Raw genomic sequence first — 21,646 nt, 5'->3', positions numbered from 1 at the left:
TCCCTCCATTGCCCCTCATGTCTTCTCCTGAAAAAGCCGCACAGCCTGTTGCCTCTGCGTCTACCGATAGAATTAAAAAGTTCTTCGAGGACAAAGACTGGAAGTTTTACTGCGCCCTTGTTGCCGGTCTGACATTGGCCGGTGCCGGTGCCTATTACCTCACCGCTCCCAAATCAAATAAAGAACGCGCGAGCAAGAAGACCGTAGACAGCAAGAAACCAGAAGCAGCCGGTACATTGCAGCAAGCACAGTCACTTTTTTTGTTTTTATAAGGCTCATTAACCGTTTCCCCTTTTTTTTTCAGGTCCTGCTAAGGGTGCTGAAACTCGCGATATTCCGGCCAAGGAAAAAGCCGCTGCTACGCCTTCCGCCGCTGCTGTTGATTATGTTTCCATGGACGATGCTGCCATTGCCGCATTATCAGCTGAGGTGAGTCTTTTGAATTTTTTTTGCAATCGACGGAAAACGTCGTGACTAATCCATGTTGGTTCGGTCGCAGCAACGTTCGGAAGCTGCTCAATCGTTAAAGTCCAAAGGCAACAGTCAGTTCAGCAACAAAAAGTACCAAGAAGCTGTCGACTTGTACACTCAAGCCATTCGCTTCAAAGCCGATCCTATCTTCTTCTCCAATCGTGCTGCCTGCTATGCCAATCTTGGTCAGAACGATCGAGTCATTGAGGACTGTAATCAGGCTTTGAAGTTGGATCCCGTCTATGTGAAGGCTTTGAATCGCCGTGCGCAAGCTTTGGAAAAGAAGGGTGACCTTGCCGAATCTTTGTATGGTAAGAGAATTCATGCAATAGGGATCATAGAACGGACTCAAGACTGAACAAATACATATTTCTCAGATTTCACCAGTGTCTGCATTTTGGACAGCTTCAAAAATGATGCCGCTGCCAAATCCATGGAACGCTTGTTGAAGCAAGTGTCCGAAGAAAAGGCCAAGGAAATGATGAAGGTGAGTGTTTGTGGAGACAGTCCACTGCGATGAACAATGGACTTACAAATGGATGCGTATTTAGACAAAGAAGCCTCGCTTGCCGTCTCATACTTTTGTCAGCGCTTACCTCGATTCTTTCCGTCCAGGTATGTCTTGCAGGCCCCAAAAATAATGATATAATGAATTGGCAGTCGTAATAATGAACCTTTCATATTGTCTTAGTTGTCCACGAATTGCCTACGGAAACTGCTGAAGAATCAGGTGACGCTTGGTACGCCAAGGCGATTTGTGCTATCGGCGGAAAGAATTACGAGGCCGCTTTCGATGCTTCTGAAAAGGCCGTGGCTTTGGGTTGTTCTCCCGCTTATCAGGCTCACGCATTGAACCTCAAGGGTACATTCATCTTTTTGAAGGGCAACACAAAGAATGCTCTCGAATGCTTCAACGAGGCTATCAAGGTCGATCCCAAGTATGTTCAAAGTTATATTAAACGATCCAGCATCTTCATGGAACAAGGCGATGTTGCTTCGACTATGCAGCAATTCGAAGAAGCTATTGCCATCAATCCCAGCGATCCTGATATTTACTATCACCGCGGTCAAGTGAACTACATCAGTGGCAACTACGATGCCGCTGCCAAGGATTACAGCGAAAGCATCAAGTTGGATGACAGTTTCGTTTATGCTCATATTCAATTGGGCGTCGTTCAATACAAGCTCGGTTCCATTTCTCAGTCCATGTCCACTTTCAACAACACCTTGAAGAAGTTTGCCAACTCGGCCGATGTCCACAACTACTACGGTGAACTGTTGGCCGATCAGCAAAAACTTGTGGAAGCTATCGACATGTTTACGCAAGCCATCAACTTGGACGGCAGGAATCCGTTGCCCTACATCAATAAGGCCATGTTGATGTACCAAGTCATGGGTGATATCAATGAGGCAACCAACTTGTGCAAGCAAGCATTGGAGGGTAAGCATAACTTTTTGAACCTATACAATGTCAGGGGAATTGAAGCCACTCACACTCTTTATGATCTTTACTGTTATAATTCAATAGCCGATCCTGCATGCGACGCTGCTGTGGCTTCATTGGCTCAAATTTTGCTTGAACAAGGCAAGCCTGAAGAAGCTCTCAAGTACTATGAAATGGCCATTGATTTGGCTCGAACGGAGGCCGAATTAGAACATGCTATTTCTTATGTCGAGGCCACCAAGACGCAAATTCGATTCCAGCAGGATTATCCCGATGCTGCTGCCAGACTCAAGGCGTTGCGCGGTCAATAATGGTTCTTTTGATTGTCCCCTTTTCTTCCATCATTTGTTTTTTCTATACACAAGTTTAATTTCTGTCACAAGAGGCAGAATAAAAAAAAAAAGATTTCTTCGTCATTACGTTCGCAGGTTCATTGACAGCCAACTTTGTGAGACTCTCATAGAGTTTTCAAGCTGCAAGTTTTGTCTGGAACAGTAGACAGTAAAAAATGGGATTGAATGCGACATGGGCGGCAATGCTCTCCATTCTTCGGCTTCATGTGCGATGAATTAGATATTCCCATAAATTCCAGATCACAATGCAGATACCACGTTTTCCCACCTGTCATCGTAAGCTGTCAAATACCTCATTACAAGAACCAAAAAAAAAAGCCACAAACAAGAAAGCGAAAAATCAGACATATAAAGAGTTGCGCGATAGGCGCACAAAAGTATGTATTGTTCTCACAATGGTGGTAGAATTTATTCAACTTAAACCTTGAAACCACGGCTGGCACGCTTACCACGGGCACGTTCAAACTTGCGACCCTTGGAGCGGACATAGGGCTTCTTGTTCTTGTGGGGACCCATACCGAAATGCTTGACGGCTTCACGGCTGTTCTTGGCACCACGGACCAAGATGGTGTTGGAACCGGTGGGGGCACGGAGAGCCAACTGATCCAAAGTCAAAACTTCACCACCAGCCTTCAAGATACGGGCCTTGGCGGTCTTGGTGAAACGAAGAGCAGCGACGGAAAGCTTGGGAACTTCGAGAAGACGAGAATCGTCAGTGACGGTGCCAACGACAACGATGGTCTTGCCATCCTTGGCGTTTTGAGCCAAACGAGAGATGGTGACAGGGGGACGGTTGATGCGAGACATAAAGAGACGCTTCAAGACGACCTTGTTGAACTGGGCATCAGTACGACGGGCAAGGAAACGGTACAACTACAAAACGAGTAATATACAATTGTCAAAATCATACATTCTTTTCGTTGATTTTCGCTCCGATATTTTTTTCTCATTTTTTTACCTTGACCAACAAGGCCAAGTAGACGTTGTCAGACTTGGGGGCCGTTCTATTGGTGTTCTTGACGTGATGGTTCTTAAGGTCAATACCCTAACAAAAGAAAATACGGTTTAATATATTATTTCAATAACCAATGATTAATTGGAATCGTGAATCAGGTGACGGAATGAAAACCACCAGCCTCCCATGCTCATCCTCCCCAAATGGTGGGCGAATTGCGGGGCATGAGCAAGAAAGGTTCGGTAGCTGCGTCCATCCGGTTCATATCCATCCGTTCATCCTTCATCCAATCAACAGATATCCATTTCTTCATCATCTATAGTAGCATGAGAACATGATGCTTACCATGATTGCTAGTCGACCAAAGTCGTTGACAGTGAGACAAGGAAAGGAGGATGGACGTTCAGTGAGTCTTTCCACAAGTATGATTTCCACATCCCGCTTTTCCCGGCCGGGCGGAGAACCACCTCTGTCGAAAAAAGTCCGGAAATGGTTGTGACTGCCAATCCGGGAACGACAACCAATTTGGTTTTTGGGCGTGCTGATGCCCTTTCTGCTCAGATTGAGCTCAATGCCGTGGCCAAAGAGTTACTCTTTATACGGCCATATTATCTCAATTGTTCTTAGTACTACTTTTATGGGTAGCCCCGGGGTACAATAATTACAGAAAGGAAGTAGTCTATATTATAAAAGGTAAGCGTGCTTCATTTCTCTACATGGGAGTTTTTCCCATATTGGAAGCCAAGCCTTTCTGGGACGGGGGCCCTTTAAGAATAAAATATACCAGTGCATTGCAGCAAACTCTCTTTTTGGATGCACAAATATATGAATTTATTATTTGAAAAAAGGATCAGTGGGATGCTCATTCTGTTAATGTGATGAAGTATTTTTATCCTAAAAATAAATCAATATGAACAGCGTTTCATGATGATTAACTTGTGAAAAAAAAAAAGAAATTAATATGCAAATACAAAATGAGAAAACAAAAATATACAGAGAACGTATGGGTTGCAACCAGATATATCAGTGGACCAATTAATTATTTCGGTAGCTGCGTAATTGCGATCGGATACCCGACCATGAACCTCGTCGCAAGGTCGGACGACGATAAGGAATCACGGATTCTTGAGCATAGATAAGTGGATCTTGCTTGTTCCAAAAGTGAGTGATGAGGTCGGACACGCACTGGGAACGTGCGGGCATGTGACCCGAGTTGGTGCTGATACCATTCTTCAAGCCAAAGTCGCTGATCGGTCGGTTGGGCAAGACCGCCAGCGGTCCAGCGGCAGAGAGACCTGAAGCCATCATGGAAAAGCTTATGTCTTCACAATTCAAAATATTATCAACGTGATGATGGAGAGCCGAGTCGAGAACACTGTGAAAAAAAGGAGGTTATTGACATTGCCACCCGCATAAGAATGTTTTTGCTATCGTCTTACCAAGTGTAGGCAAAGAGGTAATCGGAGTGGATAAACATGCTTTTGGTTAGCACCATGCTGTATTTGTTTTCACGGAATGGGACCTTGTAGACGGCTTTGTACGTTTCCGGATCATACGAATGATATCGAGGGAAATGACCCACCACGCTGTCTTTTCGAGATTGCCACACTTTAAAGGTAAACGCAAGATCTTTCAAGTCGACAAAGATATCATCGTCCAAGATGTAGACAGCTTCTGTTTGCAATTCGGCGACAGGATTGAAGCGGTTGTTCAGTGAATCAAATTCTTGAGGAAGAATTTTGACACGAGATGCGTCCTTGACTCCTTCCAAGAGAGACGCGGGGACCTCCAATGCCGGGTTATGCCAGGTAATAAAAACAGTGTGCACATAATTGGACCGTAACAAGTGCTGAATCAATAGCGAAAGATGTTCAATGCGTTCAGGGTTATATGTGCTGAGTAAGACGGAAAATTTGTCCTTGACAGGGTACCCTTCGGTGTGATGTTGGTGTGGTGCATTTTGATATCTATCACACACGGTTTGTTGTCTTGCCTGATTCGCCCATTCGCTTTCTATCAACAAATAAAAAAAAAACATAAATATCCAGAATATCACACCACCAGCCATTGCATTCGAATTTTTACCGAATAGAGATTGATGCAATTCGTTTGCTTTGCGTCGCCATTGATAAAAGGAGACAGGGTCGTAATAATCACGCCAATTCACTCCGCTGTACTGATGGAAGTTCCACGGTTGCATGGAACCACCGAACAATGTAATAGACTAGAAAAACGGTAAAAATTTAGCCTGAAAAGGTTTTCCCAGTAATAAGCCAAGTTTTTGGGATGAAAAAAGTTTGTAGTGTTTATACCTCATTCACGTGTTCAGGCAAGATGTGTGCATTAGGATCCGCATAGTGATGATCTAGGAAGTCACCCATAGACAAGCCGGACGATCGGTACTGTTGAAGTAATGTGTTATAGACCTCTGACTGAGGTTCCAGAATCAACAGTGAAGGGCCTTGATGATTGGGTAAACTCGGGACAATGACGGAACCGCGTTTGTAATCAAAGAAGCGATCGGCGTTCTATGAAAAAAAAAAATAAGAATAACAGAAAAAAAAAATGTATAAAGTCAGATTGTCAAGCGTCATTATTTGCTGCGTTTTTTGTCATTTGTACCTCCGAGAACAGGACATGAGACGTAAAGTACACAATTTTGTCATAATTCAAGCTCCATAAGTGGATCATGGAATCACAAGGATCTTCAAGGCTGGGCGTCGTCTATTGCACAAACACGAAAAAGCATTTTTTTTTCGTCGGTTAGAGTCGTAAATTAAACACGGAAAACTAAAATTGAGGCGATATGGTTTCATATCCATTCGTACCCATAGAATTTGAGTTCCCAAGGAGCGGAGCTGGGAAATTGTTTCGTTTGAAAATGGAATGGCCTCGGGCAAAAGGACGATCACTTCGCCGGTCGGATTTGTCGATCCTTTCAGAGAATAGATGGAAACCAAAGTCGGTTCTACCTAATGACCAAATAACGTTTTAAATAACCGTTTTTCCTATTCGTTCCGCCATCCTCGGATTCCATTACACACCCTGCACCATGCAAGTATTTTCCCCTCCTCATTTCTTATGCCCCTGCGCAGTGACAACAACAAAAAAAGATTGTGGATCCTACCATCTCGGGTTTACAAATCATCGTTGCATACGCACGGCGACCCGCCTTTTCTTTGGATTGAACGACAGTTTGTTGGTATTGGGAAGGTGTACGACGAAAGAATATCGAGCGATCGAAAGGATAAGAGGTTAGCAGGGCGATAAGGCAAAGTAATAGCGCAAATGCCAAGATATATAATTTTCGCTGCATACTACGCAGTAGATAATGATATAAGGAAGAAGAGCAGGGACAATGAGAAAGAAGATGAAAAAGAGGTTAATATGGTGAGTTCTGGCCCTCTATTTTTTTTTATTCAATTTTTTTTAGGATCATCACAATATAGACAAAATGCTGTCATAGTTCCGAGATAAACCCAAAAGACCGCAAAAAGAGGATTTGATAAAACCCAGCCGCCAAGAACAAATCATACACAAGAAAAACTCTAAACTGACGTCAGAGCCAGAATTCTGCAAGAAAGCGCTTTGGAAAACGTGTATCCAAAAATGGTCAATGAACGGAAGGTCCTCTTTTTCTGACCGTTGTTTCAGGGGTTTAATTCACATACAATCAGATCTTCCTAGTTTCATAGTTTCATTTATTTTTACTGACACCATTTGGTTTTCGGTGATGAACCGCGATTAATAATTTATAATCAGAAATGTTGACAACCGCCCGCGTATCGATACGCCGCTTCAACTTCGACAACGGTCCATCGTCGATTTCTTGGGTACGTCGCCGTTTTTAGACCCGCAAAGGGGAACCGTTTTCATTTGTTTCACATCGATGGTGCCTTGTTCTTTGCTGTTAAGCCAGTGGAACTGACCATTGTACTTACTGAGGATTCCACTGTTCAGTTGCAGAGAAATGACACGCTGTTGACCTTGAACCCATCAATTCAAGTATTAAACTTGATCACAGCATCAAGCAGATTTCTCTGGGATTAACTATGGAAAAATAACATGCCCAGGTTTGGTTGCTTTATCATTCTGATTATTTTACCGGCTTGGGGATTCGGTTGCTCAGAGAATTTGCACGCGATCCATACTATGAAAGATGGGCTAAGTCTGTCCTAAATTTTCGACTTGGCGTACGTATACGGTTTGTGAAAAGTGAATCCAACAAATGTAATGTTTTGATAAATTCAAAGGATGATAGACTGGAAGTATTTATACATCTTTGACTCACCGACAACAAACAAATGCACGAAGCCACGGGGGGTTGTAATTTTCTGTCCAACAGCGACTGACAGAAAATCAGGAGGCAACTACTATTGCAAAATTACCGCATCATCCTGATTTTAAGCATGCATATGCTCTCGATAACAAGTGATCTGCAGGTACTGATTGCAACAATACCAAAGAGTGACAGCGGTGACAGTCTCTCCAAATCGTAGACGAGCTGACTCTCTATTGATCTCGTGGTATATACCAGCGCAGTCATATGATGGACGATAGAGTTACTATATACTAACAAGCCGTACACCCGCTGTGCAATGGATGCCGCCTGCCACCGGAGGCCGCCCTCTTACATTGAGCAACTTTCGCCAGACAAAAAGCTAACGCATACGCGGTATAACCTGGGCGAGAACTCTTGACGGATTTTGGTATATTAATGACAACATTATGGCATACGTTGCAACGTGAGTTGTTTCTGAACACGCGCAGGGCAGCACTGGTTCCCCCCCTCAGTTCCATCCCGCCCAGGCTATGATAGATCTAGAAAGATGTGTGGGTATGTTGGGTATTTAAAAAAATGAGTTAGTAAGCTCTTTGATTGATTCAAATTTTCGTAAGATATTTTACCTTTGATATTTGAGTTTGCAATAGCCATTGATCGCTTGATAGGACTTGGATTATATGACATTGAAAAATTTGAATTGGCGTACGTTCATTATATCATAGCAAAGGAAAAGAAATTGTACTTGCCTTTGAACCAAATGGTGTACCGGAAGAAAAAAAGATGAATATGGACCACAGGTAAGCTTCTTCTTCGATGCGGACAATAGAATTACTTCCAGGAACAGCTAAGCGATGGATCGGTGGTGTCAGCTTGAGCAAGCAAAAAATATTGACCTGGCCAGAAGTGACGGTAATTTCGAGCTGGATTCCAGATATTGAGAATTTCCCGAATGAAAAGAAAGAAAAACAAAAAAAAACCAATAGTCGCGTCAGTAAAAAATCTCCTAAAAAACCTTGTGGGAAAAAAAGAGGAAAAGACTGCGAAAAGAATATGTACATGAGATATAAAATATAAACTACAAAATACAAACTATAAACCACAAAATACAAAATACAATAATTGGAAGACATCTCGAATACCATATCATGAGAAGCAATCCTAAGGAGAGGAACCTGAAGAGGACACGTAAGCGTTTTTCCGATGAAAAAGAGGAGCCACACCACCGACGATGACCATTGACGTCATCCGGTTTCGCCAGATGGATGGATGAATGGCGAGAGAAAGTCAAGTTGTAGTATCCAGAACTTGTCAGGCGAAAAGAAAACGGAGAACACCGGAAGCTAAAAGAAGGATGGAAAAAAAAAGAGTAAGTGTTTTGCCGGAGCAAAATCGACGGTAGACCACTCGATGCGTACCTTTTTGAGGATGGCAGTCGATTTAACCAAGTTAGATACACGGGATAAGAATGGTCTGGATGTTGGATGCGGATGGGATCTTGATACAATGATAGTGAGGGTTTATCAAGCAAACAGAAAGAGAGAGGGAAATCAAAGAAAAAAGAAAAAATTGAAGACGAAAATATATGATTTCCCATGGATGAAACAATAGTCACCCTTCTGATGCATGAATTCATAGATCGAAGCACGTCTGCTTATGTATTATTCGATTCATTGAAAATTGAAAAAGAATGAAAGGTATAAATGACAGTATAACTGAAAGAAACCCCAAATTAAATGATGCTACAAAGACGCCAGTCGTATCATCATCCACCTTTCTTCAAAAAGAGCTCTACTCACATTTTTATTTGAAAGACGACGATGCTCTGTTTGACCACAACTGGCGCAAACGGCATCTTGCTGCTCATTGTTTCGCCTATTATCGTGAAAGTGGGCAGCGAGGCATGGTTGGAAGATAAGAAGAAAAGGTTTAACAGGTCCTGATAACTTAGTGTAGATCATGTGATTTACAAATCGCTAATTTCCCCAATTGTCATTGTGTCAGCCCTTTATCTCCGTTCTAAAAATGAAAGCTCACCAATTTTAAAGAATTCAAGAAAAATTGACAAATACAAATCCAACAAACAAATCCATGATATCTGACGGAAAGGAGCATGATGGAATAATATACGAATTGCCGATCACTTGGAGAAAATTGAACGTTGCTTTTTGTTCAGTAATTTAAGTACATGTGTGATCGTCTGCTTCGTTCTTGTCCACGACAACTGTCTCAACACGAAATAAAACACCTAAGCATTTTACAGTAGTTGCGATAAAAGTTCGAAAAAAATTTCCTTTATTGCATACAGAACTGGCGTTCTTCAGATCATAACAGAAAATCCCTAATAGTAAACGAGAAAGATGCAAAAAAGATGAGAGAAAAAGCGAGAAAAGTGAGGAAAAAGCGAGGAAGACGAGAAACGGTAAGAAAAAAAAACAGCATTCATTTTTAGCAAGCTTAACTATCATGGACTCGGCATTGCATTGGCTGTTTCTATTGATTTGATTTATTTATAATGATTTATGATGTGGTTATAGGACTCTATTATGGTTGCGTTATAAAAGGGACAGAGAGGTATGTGGGAATTCATTGGAATATGTATCCTGATGATATACTGTATGTGATAGATGTCGATGTTGTAACATTATGATAAAGGTGTAGTTGGGGATGTTGTTAGGGTTTGCAAGCAGACGTGAGTCGCGAGTGTTTTGGCGAGTATCATGGAGGCATCGTCATCATCACTAATACGGTACTTCTGATATGGGTGGAATTTCGTATAGCTGAGATCTAACCGGAAATACGGAATACTGAAGTTGGGGGACTCTTCCGATCATGGAACGTAGAGCTTTCAGCCATTCTTCGCTTTCTTCAACCTTATCGCTCACACAGTCAACATAAAAATCTGGGAAGCTGATTCTAAAGAAACCTCGTTGATTGTCTTCGCATATCGGTTCAGGTTGGAACACACGATCGGGAAGATCGACCAAAGTAACCAAAATCTGGTCCGTGGCCGCACTCAATCGCACCACATCCGCAATATCATATCGATCCACAGGTTGCCATGACGGCGTCTGTGGGCTGTATCCCACCAACTGACTACCAGTTAATCGGTAGTAACGACGCACCCACACCTGCAGCATCTGTTGTTAGTATTCCGGTGGTTGCCAAGCAGTCTCAGTTCGCGCATGGATTCGTACCTGAGTTCCTTGCATTCGTATCGAAAGGTAACCGCTGTGCCAACAGGTCTCGTGCCATTGGCGTATTTTTAGCATTAGGTCGCATTCATGCAGATTCTTGGGTATCGTCTATGGGTTAAACGGAAGAAAAAAAGAAAAAGTTAAATCTTATGTTGCATACGATACGCATCGTGTGTTTTTGTGCATGGCTTACCTGGGCCGGATCCGACATGGGTAGATACAGCATGCTTACAGCAAGGTTCCCCACCACCTTTAGGACATCGTCATCACCGAGCTGTTGTTGCCGCTGTCGCTCTCGCGCTGAACGAGCGTACCAGGAATTGAAACAATCCAAATTGGAATCGTACCTTTTCTCAGAACAAGCCTGTATCATGTGTGCTAAAGCAAACCGAGTCTGACCAATCGCTCCATCATCGGGATGGACATATCCGGAAATAGATTCCTTTTGTTTTCGTATCGAAGTGAGCCATTTACTGAGACCCGTTCGTGGTTTGACATGGTAGTCAGGGCGCACATGGAGTGCCACCGTGACAATCATATCCGGATTGGCGTCGACAATGCATTCATAGTCCAGCATGACGTGTTGTCCGAGCACCTCGTATCGCGACATGTACTCGTATTTGCCGTCGCTAATGACGCAGCGAACGTACGTAGTTTCCTTGGGTAACGGCAAAAGCAAGTTGTACGCTCCACAAACATGTACATAAAGTTTACCGTAACTAGGCACCGCCGGGGTGGGCGGCTCAACCGGTGCAACGGATTGGATAGTCTCCTGAGTGGGTGTTCTACTTTGTTCATGATACGGGTCATCAGGCAACAGTTCGATTTTCTTGCTGTCAAACGCAGCGGCTACTTCTTTTGCTGGATCCGGCGGATCGAAATTCAGAACACGGCTCACGTAGCGGGATGTCGATCGTACAGATACGCTACCGAAATCTCTTTCCTGGGTCGCCTCTGTACTTTCTTTGGTGGTCGGTTCGATATCTGTGGAGGAAGGTGATACAGGAATCCACGTATCCACGCTGCCATTCACCGATGGAGGTCGGGTACTAAAAGATGATGGGGCCTTGGAATTGATGGAATCTTCACCTGAAGAGCGTGGGTCAACTGGGCTGCTCTGAGTGGTAGCCGGAGCATCTTGCACCGTTCCGTTATCCGAGGAAACAGACCCTTTTCGTGATCGCCCATATTCTACCAGGACATGACCGGCATCATTGCGACCAGCTTTTTTTTCGGTTGGGTCCGCCGAAATTCGATCACTGATAAATTCCTGTGCGACATCATCTGTTTCAACATTTTCGACAGGCTCGCTTAAAGGTGTTTGTGTCGTCGATAGTGTTACGAAAGTATCGACATCTTCTGCATAAGCATTTGCTTCTGTTCGCAAGTCCTCGTGCGATTTGCGCCTTGTCATAGTTGGGGGTGCCTCCAGATCCTCGTTGCTGTCGCTCCTTTGTTGGTCCACAGAAATCTCTTCCGGAGCATCAACTTCACTGATCGTCTCGTTTTTGGATAGACTCAAGTAAGCACGCAATCTTCCATCTTCTTGGTCACTTTCTTGATGTACATGATCATTGTCATTTTGCGATAGGATGTAAGGTGGATTCAAAGATCGTCGCATTTCCGTTTCGTGTTCTAACCAATCCTCCTGACTATCGAACCATTGTTCGCTGTCTGTTTCGCTGTATTGAGCGACACTGTAACGTTTGCTGCTTTGAATGGATTCGCGCTTCAACACCGAACTCCATAAATTCATGCCAACCGACCAATGCGATCGTTGGCTGCCGCTAAACCGTTTTGATTCGTCCGTGGTCTGAGACATTCTTTGCTTCATTGACATTCGCTTGGCCTCGGTTAAAGGATTCATGAGCGATAATCTGGTTGATTTTCTCACAGAGCTCCTAGCTGCTGTCGATTCGTCCAAGGATGTCGCGGCCGAGTCGTCGTCGTGAAGCAAGTTGGTCAAAGGTTCGATCGGGTGTTCCTCGTCTCCCTGGGTGAGGGGCGTAATTGCAGAGTTTTCTAGTACATCAACGGACAGTGTTGCTTCTTCTTGGTCCCCGCTTCCCTCCACAATCCAGTCTTTTGGTAATTTTATGCTCGGCTCCGTAATCGATGTTGCAGAGGAATGGATTGTCGAGTCGCACGACGTACGAGACAAAGAGGAAACAGATGTGATATGCATGTTGTCTTCAAAATTTGTTGCGTGAATCGGCGATGGTGCAATGGAATGACGCTTTCTCTCTTCATCGACATGCAAGTATTTGGCATCACCATTTGATGCTCCATATGTTGGTTGCTCGTTCGTTTCCAGTTCGGCCGTCATCGTAGGTCCATCCGCAACTTCGCATTCAGAGACGAGGGCAGCGTTTGGTGCGGGTGAGTAAGAAGATCTGTCCACCCGAGAAATGTTTTCAGTTGACGCAACAATGGATGAATAGGTATGCTCGTTTTCTAAAGTATCGTCGTTGGTTGAAAGTTCTTCATCGTCGGATACAGCATTTTCATCGGTGGTCTCGTTGGCTGCTGTTACAGGCGCACTTTCAGCGTCACTGATCAACGGCTTGCTTTCGCGCGACAATCTGTTTACAATGCAGTTGGCATCTTTGTCATATTTATCGCTTTCCAGGGCATCCAGGATCGTCTCTTCATATGTTGAATCGATAACATCTTGTGATGCGAGGGCAGGAAGAGGCTCTTTTGTCGTCACTTTGTCGAACTGATGAATTGCGTTTGTCGAATCGCTTATGACTGGCGGCTCTTCTGTATTAGTTGCACTGATATTGTCTTGAATAAAAGTGGAATGAATGCTTCTGGTCATGCCGATTGACTGCCGGTCGGAAGTTAAAGGAGATCCAACTTTGGCTACATATTCCATAGGCTCACTTGGTTCGCTGCTGGCAGGCTCCTCAGCCGTTTCCTTTTCGCTCTTGTACAGGCCGTCCGCATTGAATGTATTCTCACCAGTAATGGTTGTAAAATCAGCTGATACGGCATCTTTACCGGTTTCTGAGAGGCTCTCCGTGTCCTCTGCCAAAACTGTAATCACTGTAGCGGTATCGCTTTCGGTATCCGACTGAGAATCGGTTTCTTTGTTGACACTGCCGAATTCATTCCTGTCTTCAGCGTCTGATGTGTCCTTTTCGACTTTTTCGTCGATCGACCCGGCAGAAAGAGTACTTTTTGTTGCAAAATTATCGTGGTGGTCGTCGTCCCCCAAAGAATGTGATGGCGATTGGTTGGTAGTGATGTTTTCTGTGTCATCCGTGTCCGATGCTTCCGGATCTGTTTTACTTCCACTCTTTGGGTTATTATTTTTGGAGTCGGTGGCAAATTCGGACATGGATCGTGAGGGCTTTTGTTCGGCCATATCGCGGGCTTTGCGGAAAACGCTGGCGGATACGTAAGATTTATCTTTGAGGGAGGAGATGACCTTGGAATCACGACGTAGCTGAAACTCCAAATTGTCGTTTATCAAATGTTTTCGCAAAGGGTGTGGAGTGTGTGGAGATTTTGCGTTTTGCTGCTGCTGTTGTTGTTCAAGCTGCTTCATGAAGGGGTTGTTCTTGACCGCCGATCGCTTAGCAATCTGATCCACTTCTTTCTGGCGTTTGGATCGCGCTTTTTCCAACTCGGCTTCTTCTTCTTCGTTGAGTACTTTTTTTCTTCGTTCTTCAATGTGGCCAGGACGGAAATAGCGATGCGTTGAGTTTTGACGTTGAGCGAGTTTGCCGGTTCCACCTGAGGATTCTGCCAAGTCACGTAATTGCCTAAACCGATCGGAAGGAGTGGATTTGGATGGCTTGGGCGACTGGGCAGATGGTGCCAGCAGGTGCGCCACTTGGTTTGTTTGAGCCACATCTTTGGCCGTATACCCTAGATCATTCGGGATATCGGGAAGCGCGCCTTTTTCGAGAAGAGATCGAACCATGTTTTTTTGACCCAAAAAACTGGCCAAATGCAGGGTAGTATTGTTGGCCCCCCAGCAGTAAGTATTGAGATCGCTGGATGAAGTATGCTACAGATCCCAACATTAAATAAGAAATTTTTCGTTTCCACCGTGTTCCTGTATAATTTTCTTTTTGCTTTACCTCTAGAAGAATCTCTAGTAACTTTGAGCGTTGGATCTGCGCATCAGTGAGCGTATCATTGTCCGATTCCAAGTGTTCCAGTAAAAGATATTGTATTGCGTACAGTGGCTCAAATGAAGTGCCCAAGAGTTGTAGACGATCGAGCTGTGGTAAAAGGTGGGCGTAATCGGACTCGACGGGTATGGCTACGGGTTCCCACAAGAGTTCACCATGGGCTTGCAAAAGTGTCTGGACGGCTTGTAGATCATTGATTTCGACAGCTTTTGTCCATTCCAGTAGCAATTCGTTGGTATATGACATTGCTGGAAAGGAAGCAAGATAAATTACTTTATTTGGGGAGATTGACCGACTTTATGGGATAGGTGGTTGAACTCAGTTCGCTATGAAATCTGTGTTCCATTCAAGCACGTTATTGATGTTACACGTTGTAACGTGCTTTATTGCTGTAACTACTTTGCTGAGCTTCAATGTTCATGTATTGTGCTAGTGCTTTTTTTTTTTTCCTTTCTTTCATAGGTTACTGCATGATAATGATGAACGGGGAACAAAAGACATATTATTCCTTGCATTGAATTTTGCACCATGTTTGTCGATCATCAAAAAAGGAGCCATGAATGCCAAACGTCCACCGATCATTCTTTTGCAGTTTTCTACAAGACATTTGGAGCATACATCAAAATAAACAAAGATTACACAACATGGCACAGCTAATTAATTTCGTAGGTAGTATATCTTTTGTGCTATTGTTCTATTTTACCGAGCTTAAATCAGTACTTGTTATTTTGTTCTGATACTACCATTATGTACATCTTGCTTATTTCTGCATCCATGCATGTAAACGAAAGCACCATTTGCATGAATTATCTTTAATTCAACGTGTGCTTTTGGAAGCAAAATGGAAATCAGATCAAATTCACGAATGTGGTTTTTTTTTCTTTTCACATCTGCGACCATGCAAAACCGAAAAACGCAGCAATGTTCATTGATCAGGATCCATACGTAATCTTTCAAGTATAGATTTTGGTCGGGGTAACAGCGAAGTTTCTTGAAACGACACCTCATACTTTAGCGAATGCTTCTAGTTCACTGATGAAATGCTTGTTATTCGGAGTTGATAATGCTCCGGACGCAAATGCTAATGAATTAGGGTTCGTCTTGATGGTCGCTGACACAGAATAACTTCTATACCGGCTGTCATAGCGGCATCGCAATGAAATTCGGCTCTTTTCGTAAAATCCGGTTGGCGAAGTAACGGGAGCTGTGCCAACGGTTGCTATCAGTAATTGATGGGCGTTTTCTTGCTCTTCAGTCGATAAGAACGTAGTGTCTTTGTTCTTTAACCTGCGAAGCGGTTTGGCTAGGACTTGAATATTGCAGATAAGCTTTTGAGATACACAGGCGGCAGCGGCGGCACCCAGGAAATTTTCGACGTCCTTTAAGTTGGAGGGGGAGATTTTAAATACTACGTTAATTGAATATTTACTGTGATAAGATCTACATGTAAACAGTAATGGTGGATTAAATAGTCTACCTAAGGTGGTAATGTAGGGGTCCTGGTCCCAGTTCAGGCTGCGGAGCAACCGATATAAAGCGCGCGCATCCATACCACTGGCCAGGTGGACACTACAATTGGAGGGCAATCAGCAACATGAATACAAGGGCTAATCAGACTTTGCTTTATTTTTCCACTTACCATCATTGATCAGCATATGAAAACTTATCGGAAAAAAGATAAAGTGGTTTTGGGTTTGACCCAAAGACGGCCCCAGGAGCAGATCACCACCGTTATCTCACCGCAAGATATACTGTCCCACCAAGTCTTTCTCCAAGCATTAAAGAGAATGGTGGTATCAATGCAGACTTTTGCCATCATTAGTCCCGCCAGATGCGGTAACGTAGGAGCCCTGGACCCTAGTCGGGTGCGGAAAATCCGACATAATGGCATGCATCGACGCCACCGGTCAGACGGAAGCGATATCACCGGTTGGTCAAGAAGGCAACACGGGTTTTCCTGTCGACGAGAAGAAAGAAGTAATACCGGAGAATAAATAGAGGATGAATTTGATTCGCAGATATGGAAAATAAAAGCGCGGCTCTGGTTTCCACATAAGCGAATTGAGTTAACGGGCTTTGCAACAGCAGTTTAGTGTTTTATATGTGGGTAGAAACTGAGAACGGTGAGACTTAATTTATTCTCGAAAGGATGATCTCTATACTATCTGTGTCCAAGGATAATGATAGGGATCGGGATTAAACATACATCACACAATGGATCTTCCCAGCATGGCGAGTTTAAGTAATGGAATCATACATTGGACGAAGTCATTCGCGCTGGATGGACTCGTCAGTTCATTCATTCGCCGCAATGGCACTACGTTGCCAGGGGGAGCATCGAGTATCATCAAAGTAATCTGGTTGCCTATTACATGAAGTAATGTGTGAGTTACAAAATCGTGAATTATGAAGAAAGCCAGACCACTGATTTGTAACCCACGATTCGAATGTCAGTGACGCGGATGTTCGTGGTTTTGGCAATCCTGAGAAGCATGTCTTTCATTACGATGGGCAACTTCATTTGACCGTCCTTCATGGCCTTCGAGATATCGCTTGTCCCACCGATCTCCAGGCAGCCGAGCTCCTTGTCTCCAGCCAAGTAAATGGTATCCATTCTGTGGCCCGGCTTTGCGTTGGGAGCTTGTTTCATGGCAGATAATAGTCGCTTTGGGTTCAGTGCATCAGCGTTAGCCATGCTGCCCTTTTCCTTGCTATAAATGCCGTAAGCGAATGATTTGCAGACTTTTCCTTCCAGAATCTAACATTCACCTACCTTATTGCTTGAACGGGAGAATCCCAAAAGACGCTGTTGATAGAGACCCCAGAGTAGGTAGAGTTTGTCCGTCTCCGTGGCGTCCAGCACATTCTTGTTCTTGCCGTGAATAAACAACCATGTATTTTTTTTTTGGTAGGCGCGCAATATGAGTCGAGTTTTTATTCGTAACCACGTCCTAAGGAGGGGTAGAGGGAATAAGGCGAAGAAAAATTTACTTTAAGAGGGAAGGTAGCTGTAATTCAGCGATTCGTCGCGAGATCAACTTGTGGATGCGGTTGATTACCTCTTCAGGATTGAACACAGTGGCTATTTGACATTATCCAATCAGAGCAAAGGAACAGTTACGGGACATTATGTTAGCTTTTTAAAAGCCACAATGGGTGAAATGGACCGTTATCCGCACATGAGAGGTCATTACCTCGTAACGGATAATACGCCTATCCATACATCAGAGGACATAAGCAAATACGTAGAATCTCGCGGCTACCGCTGCGCTTACTTGCCTTCATATTCTCCTGAACTTAATCTAAATGAGCAATGCTGGTCAGTGGTCAAAAGTAAAGTGAAACGCAACAAGTTTCTCGAGAAAGAAACATTGATGACCCGGATCAGTGAAGCATCTAACAGCTTGAAGCTGAGTCATTTTAAAGGGTTTACTGAACGTTCTCACAGCTTTGACGAGTGTCGTATAAAGCAAGCGCCGTGAAGAAGCTAGCAATTCACAGAAACAATGTGTAAGTTAAAAAAAAAGCACTTTTTTTTTTAATGATGCTTGATGCCAACAGAAAGGTGCGTTTATAGGAAAAATGAAAGCTAACATGATAAATAACGAAGACAGATGGGTAACTATGGACAGGGAGCAGCATACATTCATAAGAGCCGACATAACAAAAGCATTCAAATTCAACTTCAGAGGAAACAGGATTTAAAATGGGTAAAAAATTGTGGACTGATGACTAGAATTAGGCTGACTGCTTCTGTCTCTTGGATGATGACAACAGTAATGATGACGACGCAGTCGATGGTACTGTCGGTATGGAACATGGAGGCAGCACAGACTTATCGGTTGGGTTTTGGAAGGTAGGGAGGAAGCGGGACGCATGGTCAATGGCATGCAGAGTTACCTTGTAATCTAGTGTCTCTTGTCTGCTTGAACCGAGATTATGTAGTGGCATATAAGCCCTACCTATCCACATTACCGACAAACTGTACTGCAAATATAGCTTTTGTACTTTTACCAGTGCGCCCTTACAGAAGACGGTCAACCGTATCATGTCTTCATGCCGCTTGGTCGAATCACTATTTCCAGGCTTGAATTCAACGAAACCGACGGTTACCCATCGGCGGAGCTCTCGCCTCTTCTTTGTTGCTACCCGTGTCTTCATCAACTTTATCAGATCCTGGATTCATCTGTTAAACACTATTAGTAGAATCAATTTTTCCAGTCTGCGCAATTTAAGGGCTGACCTGACTAGACATATACAAGCCTTGTACCCGTTGAACAGGACAAACAAAAAAAAGCGGGGTGTCGTAGGCAGAGGCGAGGCAAGGCGGTATGAAAATGAGCTAGCCAGATTTGGAAATCTGTTGGCGTAACACAAGGGTTAATCATTAGCCCGTACAAAAAACTATAAAAAGGGCGCGAAATTCGTGACACCCCAAGAACCGTTAGGGGAACTATTGTCAAATTTTCAAGCCAAATTAGGGACCGCCGATTGTGGATGAATGGCCTAAGTAGAAATGCTTCAAACTTCTACAGTATAATGAGGATCATTGTAAGATGTAGTAAATGCCAAAAAATTAGCAAAAATAAAAAAAAGTTGCGTTCACAGAACCGGTTTTTTTTTTTTTGGTTGCGGGGCTATAAATACCCCAAAGTCCCCAAAGTCCCTTCGAATTTTCAAATTTTTCTTTCTTGTGCCTCTTCTTTAACATTAATGTAGGCCAGAAACGAATTTTCAGCCTCGATGGTTGCCTGAACGCTGCACAATGAATGGGCTTATTTTCTGGTTCGGAAGGTATAAATATGCGGGGGATGAAAATCGCTCCCACAGATGAAAAGTCGTTTCTTGCTCTTGTTCTTTACAGAATGCAAGCTCAGACCCCCATCTTGTATATTGAAGTATCCAAAGTAGCATGGGATGCGTGGATATTAACGATCGGGGTCATCGTCTGTTTATTTCAGTCGATAATTTGGTCAAAAAGGTGGGTGAAAGTGTAGATAAGGAATACCTCATTATTGCGTAGATTTAGAGACAGAGGTAAAATAAATACATAACACGTAAGATAAAGGGAAACAAGGCCGGCAGGAGAATTCATGGCAATAAATATGTGCAAAATGTTCAATGGTAATGACCTGTGCCAAGGATGATTCCTAATGTCGGTTTTATTTAGAGCATTTCATTTCCATCAGTAAACTTTCATTTTTTTTTTTTCGGACGTTGTTTATGTGGGCACAACTCGGGAACTTGATAGTTTGGTGTATCGATTAAGTACCGATTCATTGCCATTCATTTGACCGTTGACGCACATTTGATTCCAACCCGCATAAAATGAACGCGGCGTGAACACGCCTTCATGAGGGGAATAAGAAAGCTACCGTGCTTTGCTGTTTCAAAGGAATCATTTGAGATGGCCTGTTCATTTCTTTGTTTCATTTGTTCATATAGTGTTGCAGAAAACTACAGTAAATTTTTCACACTTCAATGTAGATATGCAAAGAGGGAGAGTAAGGCCATTTATCTGGAAGATGGAGGAGAAGCATCTAATTTTTGCACTTCACCTTTGATCAGGAAAAATATATTTAACGGACATATTCTAGGAGAGTGCGAGACAGAATGGTAAGCAATTTAGGTTGAGAGTGTTGGCATTATGTGACCAATATGTGTTGTTTAATGGTTGTCGGTTTTTGTGATGACGCGGGGAAGGAAATTTTGAACATCTGGCATGTCGGTTGTGGGATTGCAAACTTTTGAGCTACTGGCATGTCACACTGGAATCACTAGACTCTCCATTGCAGTGGTCATTGTTTGGGCAGGCACTGCTATCAATGTTTGGTGCTTAATCAATACACCAAACTGTCAAGTTCCCGAGTTGTGCCCACATAAACAACGTCCGAAAAAAAAAAATGAAAGTTTACTGATGGAAATGAAATGCTCTAAATAAAACCGACATTAGGAATCATCCTTGGCACAGGTCATTACCATTGAACATTTTGCACATATTTATTGCCATGAATTCTCCTGCCGGCCTTGTTTCCCTTTATCTTACGTGTTATGTATTTATTTTACCTCTGTCTCTAAATCTACGCAATAATGAGGTATTCCTTATCTACACTTTCACCCACCTTTTTGACCAAATTATCGACTGAAATAAACAGACGATGACCCCGATCGTTAATATCCACGCATCCCATGCTACTTTGGATACTTCAATATACAAGATGGGGGTCTGAGCTTGCATTCTGTAAAGAACAAGAGCAAGAAACGACTTTTCATCTGTGGGAGCGATTTTCATCCCCCGCATATTTATACCTTCCGAACCAGAAAATAAGCCCATTCATTGTGCAGCGTTCAGGCAACCATCGAGGCTGAAAATTCGTTTCTGGCCTACATTAATGTTAAAGAAGAGGCACAAGAAAGAAAAATTTGAAAATTCGAAGGGACTTTGGGGACTTTGGGGTATTTATAGCCCCGCAACCAAAAAAAAAAAAACCGGTTCTGTGAACGCAACTTTTTTTTATTTTTGCTAATTTTTTGGCATTTACTACATCTTACAATGATCCTCATTATACTGTAGAAGTTTGAAGCATTTCTACTTAGGCCATTCATCCACAATCGGCGGTCCCTAATTTGGCTTGAAAATTTGACAATAGTTCCCCTAACGGTTCTTGGGGTGTCACGAATTTCGCGCCCTTTTTATAGTTTTTTGTACGGGCTAATGATTAACCCTTGTGTTACGCCAACAGATTTCCAAATCTGGCTAGCTCATTTTCATACCGCCTTGCCTCGCCTCTGCCTACGA

General features: G+C 43.3%; 7 protein-coding genes across 7 annotated transcripts; 1 reads left to right on the top strand and 6 right to left on the bottom strand.

Moving 5' to 3' along the window:
• Nucleotides 1-17: 17 nt before the first annotated feature.
• On the top strand, nucleotides 18-2,226 carry BYT42DRAFT_543308 (uncharacterized protein; the record flags this gene model as incomplete). The annotated part of the gene is made up of 7 exons (XM_051565676.1): nucleotides 18-231; nucleotides 305-429; nucleotides 500-782; nucleotides 849-958; nucleotides 1,023-1,086; nucleotides 1,163-1,912; nucleotides 2,000-2,226. The coding sequence occupies 7 exons, from the start codon at nucleotides 18-20 to the stop codon at nucleotides 2,224-2,226; spliced, it is 1,773 nt and encodes a 590-aa protein (XP_051427756.1).
• A 459-nt stretch (nucleotides 2,227-2,685) lies between these two features.
• Nucleotides 2,686-3,571, bottom strand: BYT42DRAFT_543307 (60S ribosomal protein L18-A; the record flags this gene model as incomplete). The annotated part of the gene is made up of 3 exons (XM_051565675.1): nucleotides 2,686-3,141; nucleotides 3,227-3,313; nucleotides 3,569-3,571. 3 exons carry the CDS (start codon nucleotides 3,569-3,571, stop codon nucleotides 2,686-2,688), a joined length of 546 nt encoding a protein of 181 aa, XP_051427755.1.
• Nucleotides 3,572-4,258: 687 nt separating this feature from the next.
• Nucleotides 4,259-5,423, bottom strand: BYT42DRAFT_592135 (glycosyl transferase family 64 domain-containing protein; the record flags this gene model as incomplete). The annotated part of the gene is made up of 3 exons (XM_051570599.1): nucleotides 4,259-4,598; nucleotides 4,663-5,155; nucleotides 5,309-5,423. 3 exons carry the CDS (start codon nucleotides 5,421-5,423, stop codon nucleotides 4,259-4,261), a joined length of 948 nt encoding a protein of 315 aa, XP_051427754.1.
• Nucleotides 5,424-6,173: 750 nt separating this feature from the next.
• BYT42DRAFT_558174 (uncharacterized protein) lies at nucleotides 6,174-6,654 on the bottom strand. The gene has a single exon (XM_051566975.1). The coding sequence runs from the start codon at nucleotides 6,537-6,539 to the stop codon at nucleotides 6,303-6,305; it is 237 nt and encodes a 78-aa protein (XP_051427753.1). The 5' UTR covers nucleotides 6,540-6,654; the 3' UTR covers nucleotides 6,174-6,302.
• A 3,592-nt stretch (nucleotides 6,655-10,246) lies between these two features.
• On the bottom strand, nucleotides 10,247-15,093 carry BYT42DRAFT_610997 (uncharacterized protein; the record flags this gene model as incomplete). Its single annotated transcript, XM_051571444.1, has 4 exons — nucleotides 10,247-10,636; nucleotides 10,703-10,810; nucleotides 10,896-14,720; nucleotides 14,794-15,093. 4 exons carry the CDS (start codon nucleotides 15,091-15,093, stop codon nucleotides 10,247-10,249), a joined length of 4,623 nt encoding a protein of 1,540 aa, XP_051427752.1.
• A 758-nt stretch (nucleotides 15,094-15,851) lies between these two features.
• Nucleotides 15,852-16,502, bottom strand: BYT42DRAFT_543304 (uncharacterized protein; the record flags this gene model as incomplete). Its single annotated transcript, XM_051565674.1, has 2 exons — nucleotides 15,852-16,255; nucleotides 16,487-16,502. The coding sequence occupies 2 exons, from the start codon at nucleotides 16,500-16,502 to the stop codon at nucleotides 15,852-15,854; spliced, it is 420 nt and encodes a 139-aa protein (XP_051427751.1).
• Nucleotides 16,503-16,886: 384 nt separating this feature from the next.
• Nucleotides 16,887-17,878, bottom strand: BYT42DRAFT_558157 (uncharacterized protein). Its single transcript, XM_051566974.1, has 2 exons — nucleotides 17,621-17,878; nucleotides 16,887-17,558 (listed from the first exon to the last, which is right to left on the bottom strand). Exons 1-2 carry the CDS (start codon nucleotides 17,710-17,712, stop codon nucleotides 17,252-17,254), a joined length of 399 nt encoding a protein of 132 aa, XP_051427750.1. The 5' UTR covers nucleotides 17,713-17,878; the 3' UTR covers nucleotides 16,887-17,251.
• Nucleotides 17,879-21,646: the final 3,768 nt, after the last annotated feature.

This window comes from Radiomyces spectabilis (genome assembly GCF_025331425.1).
Source record: "Radiomyces spectabilis strain NRRL 2753 chromosome Unknown BYT42scaffold_2, whole genome shotgun sequence".
Classification (NCBI taxonomy): domain Eukaryota; kingdom Fungi; phylum Mucoromycota; class Mucoromycetes; order Mucorales; family Radiomycetaceae; genus Radiomyces; species Radiomyces spectabilis.
The sequence above is the reverse complement of the archived record's forward strand: the minus strand, read 5'-3'. Positions and strand labels throughout refer to the sequence as shown.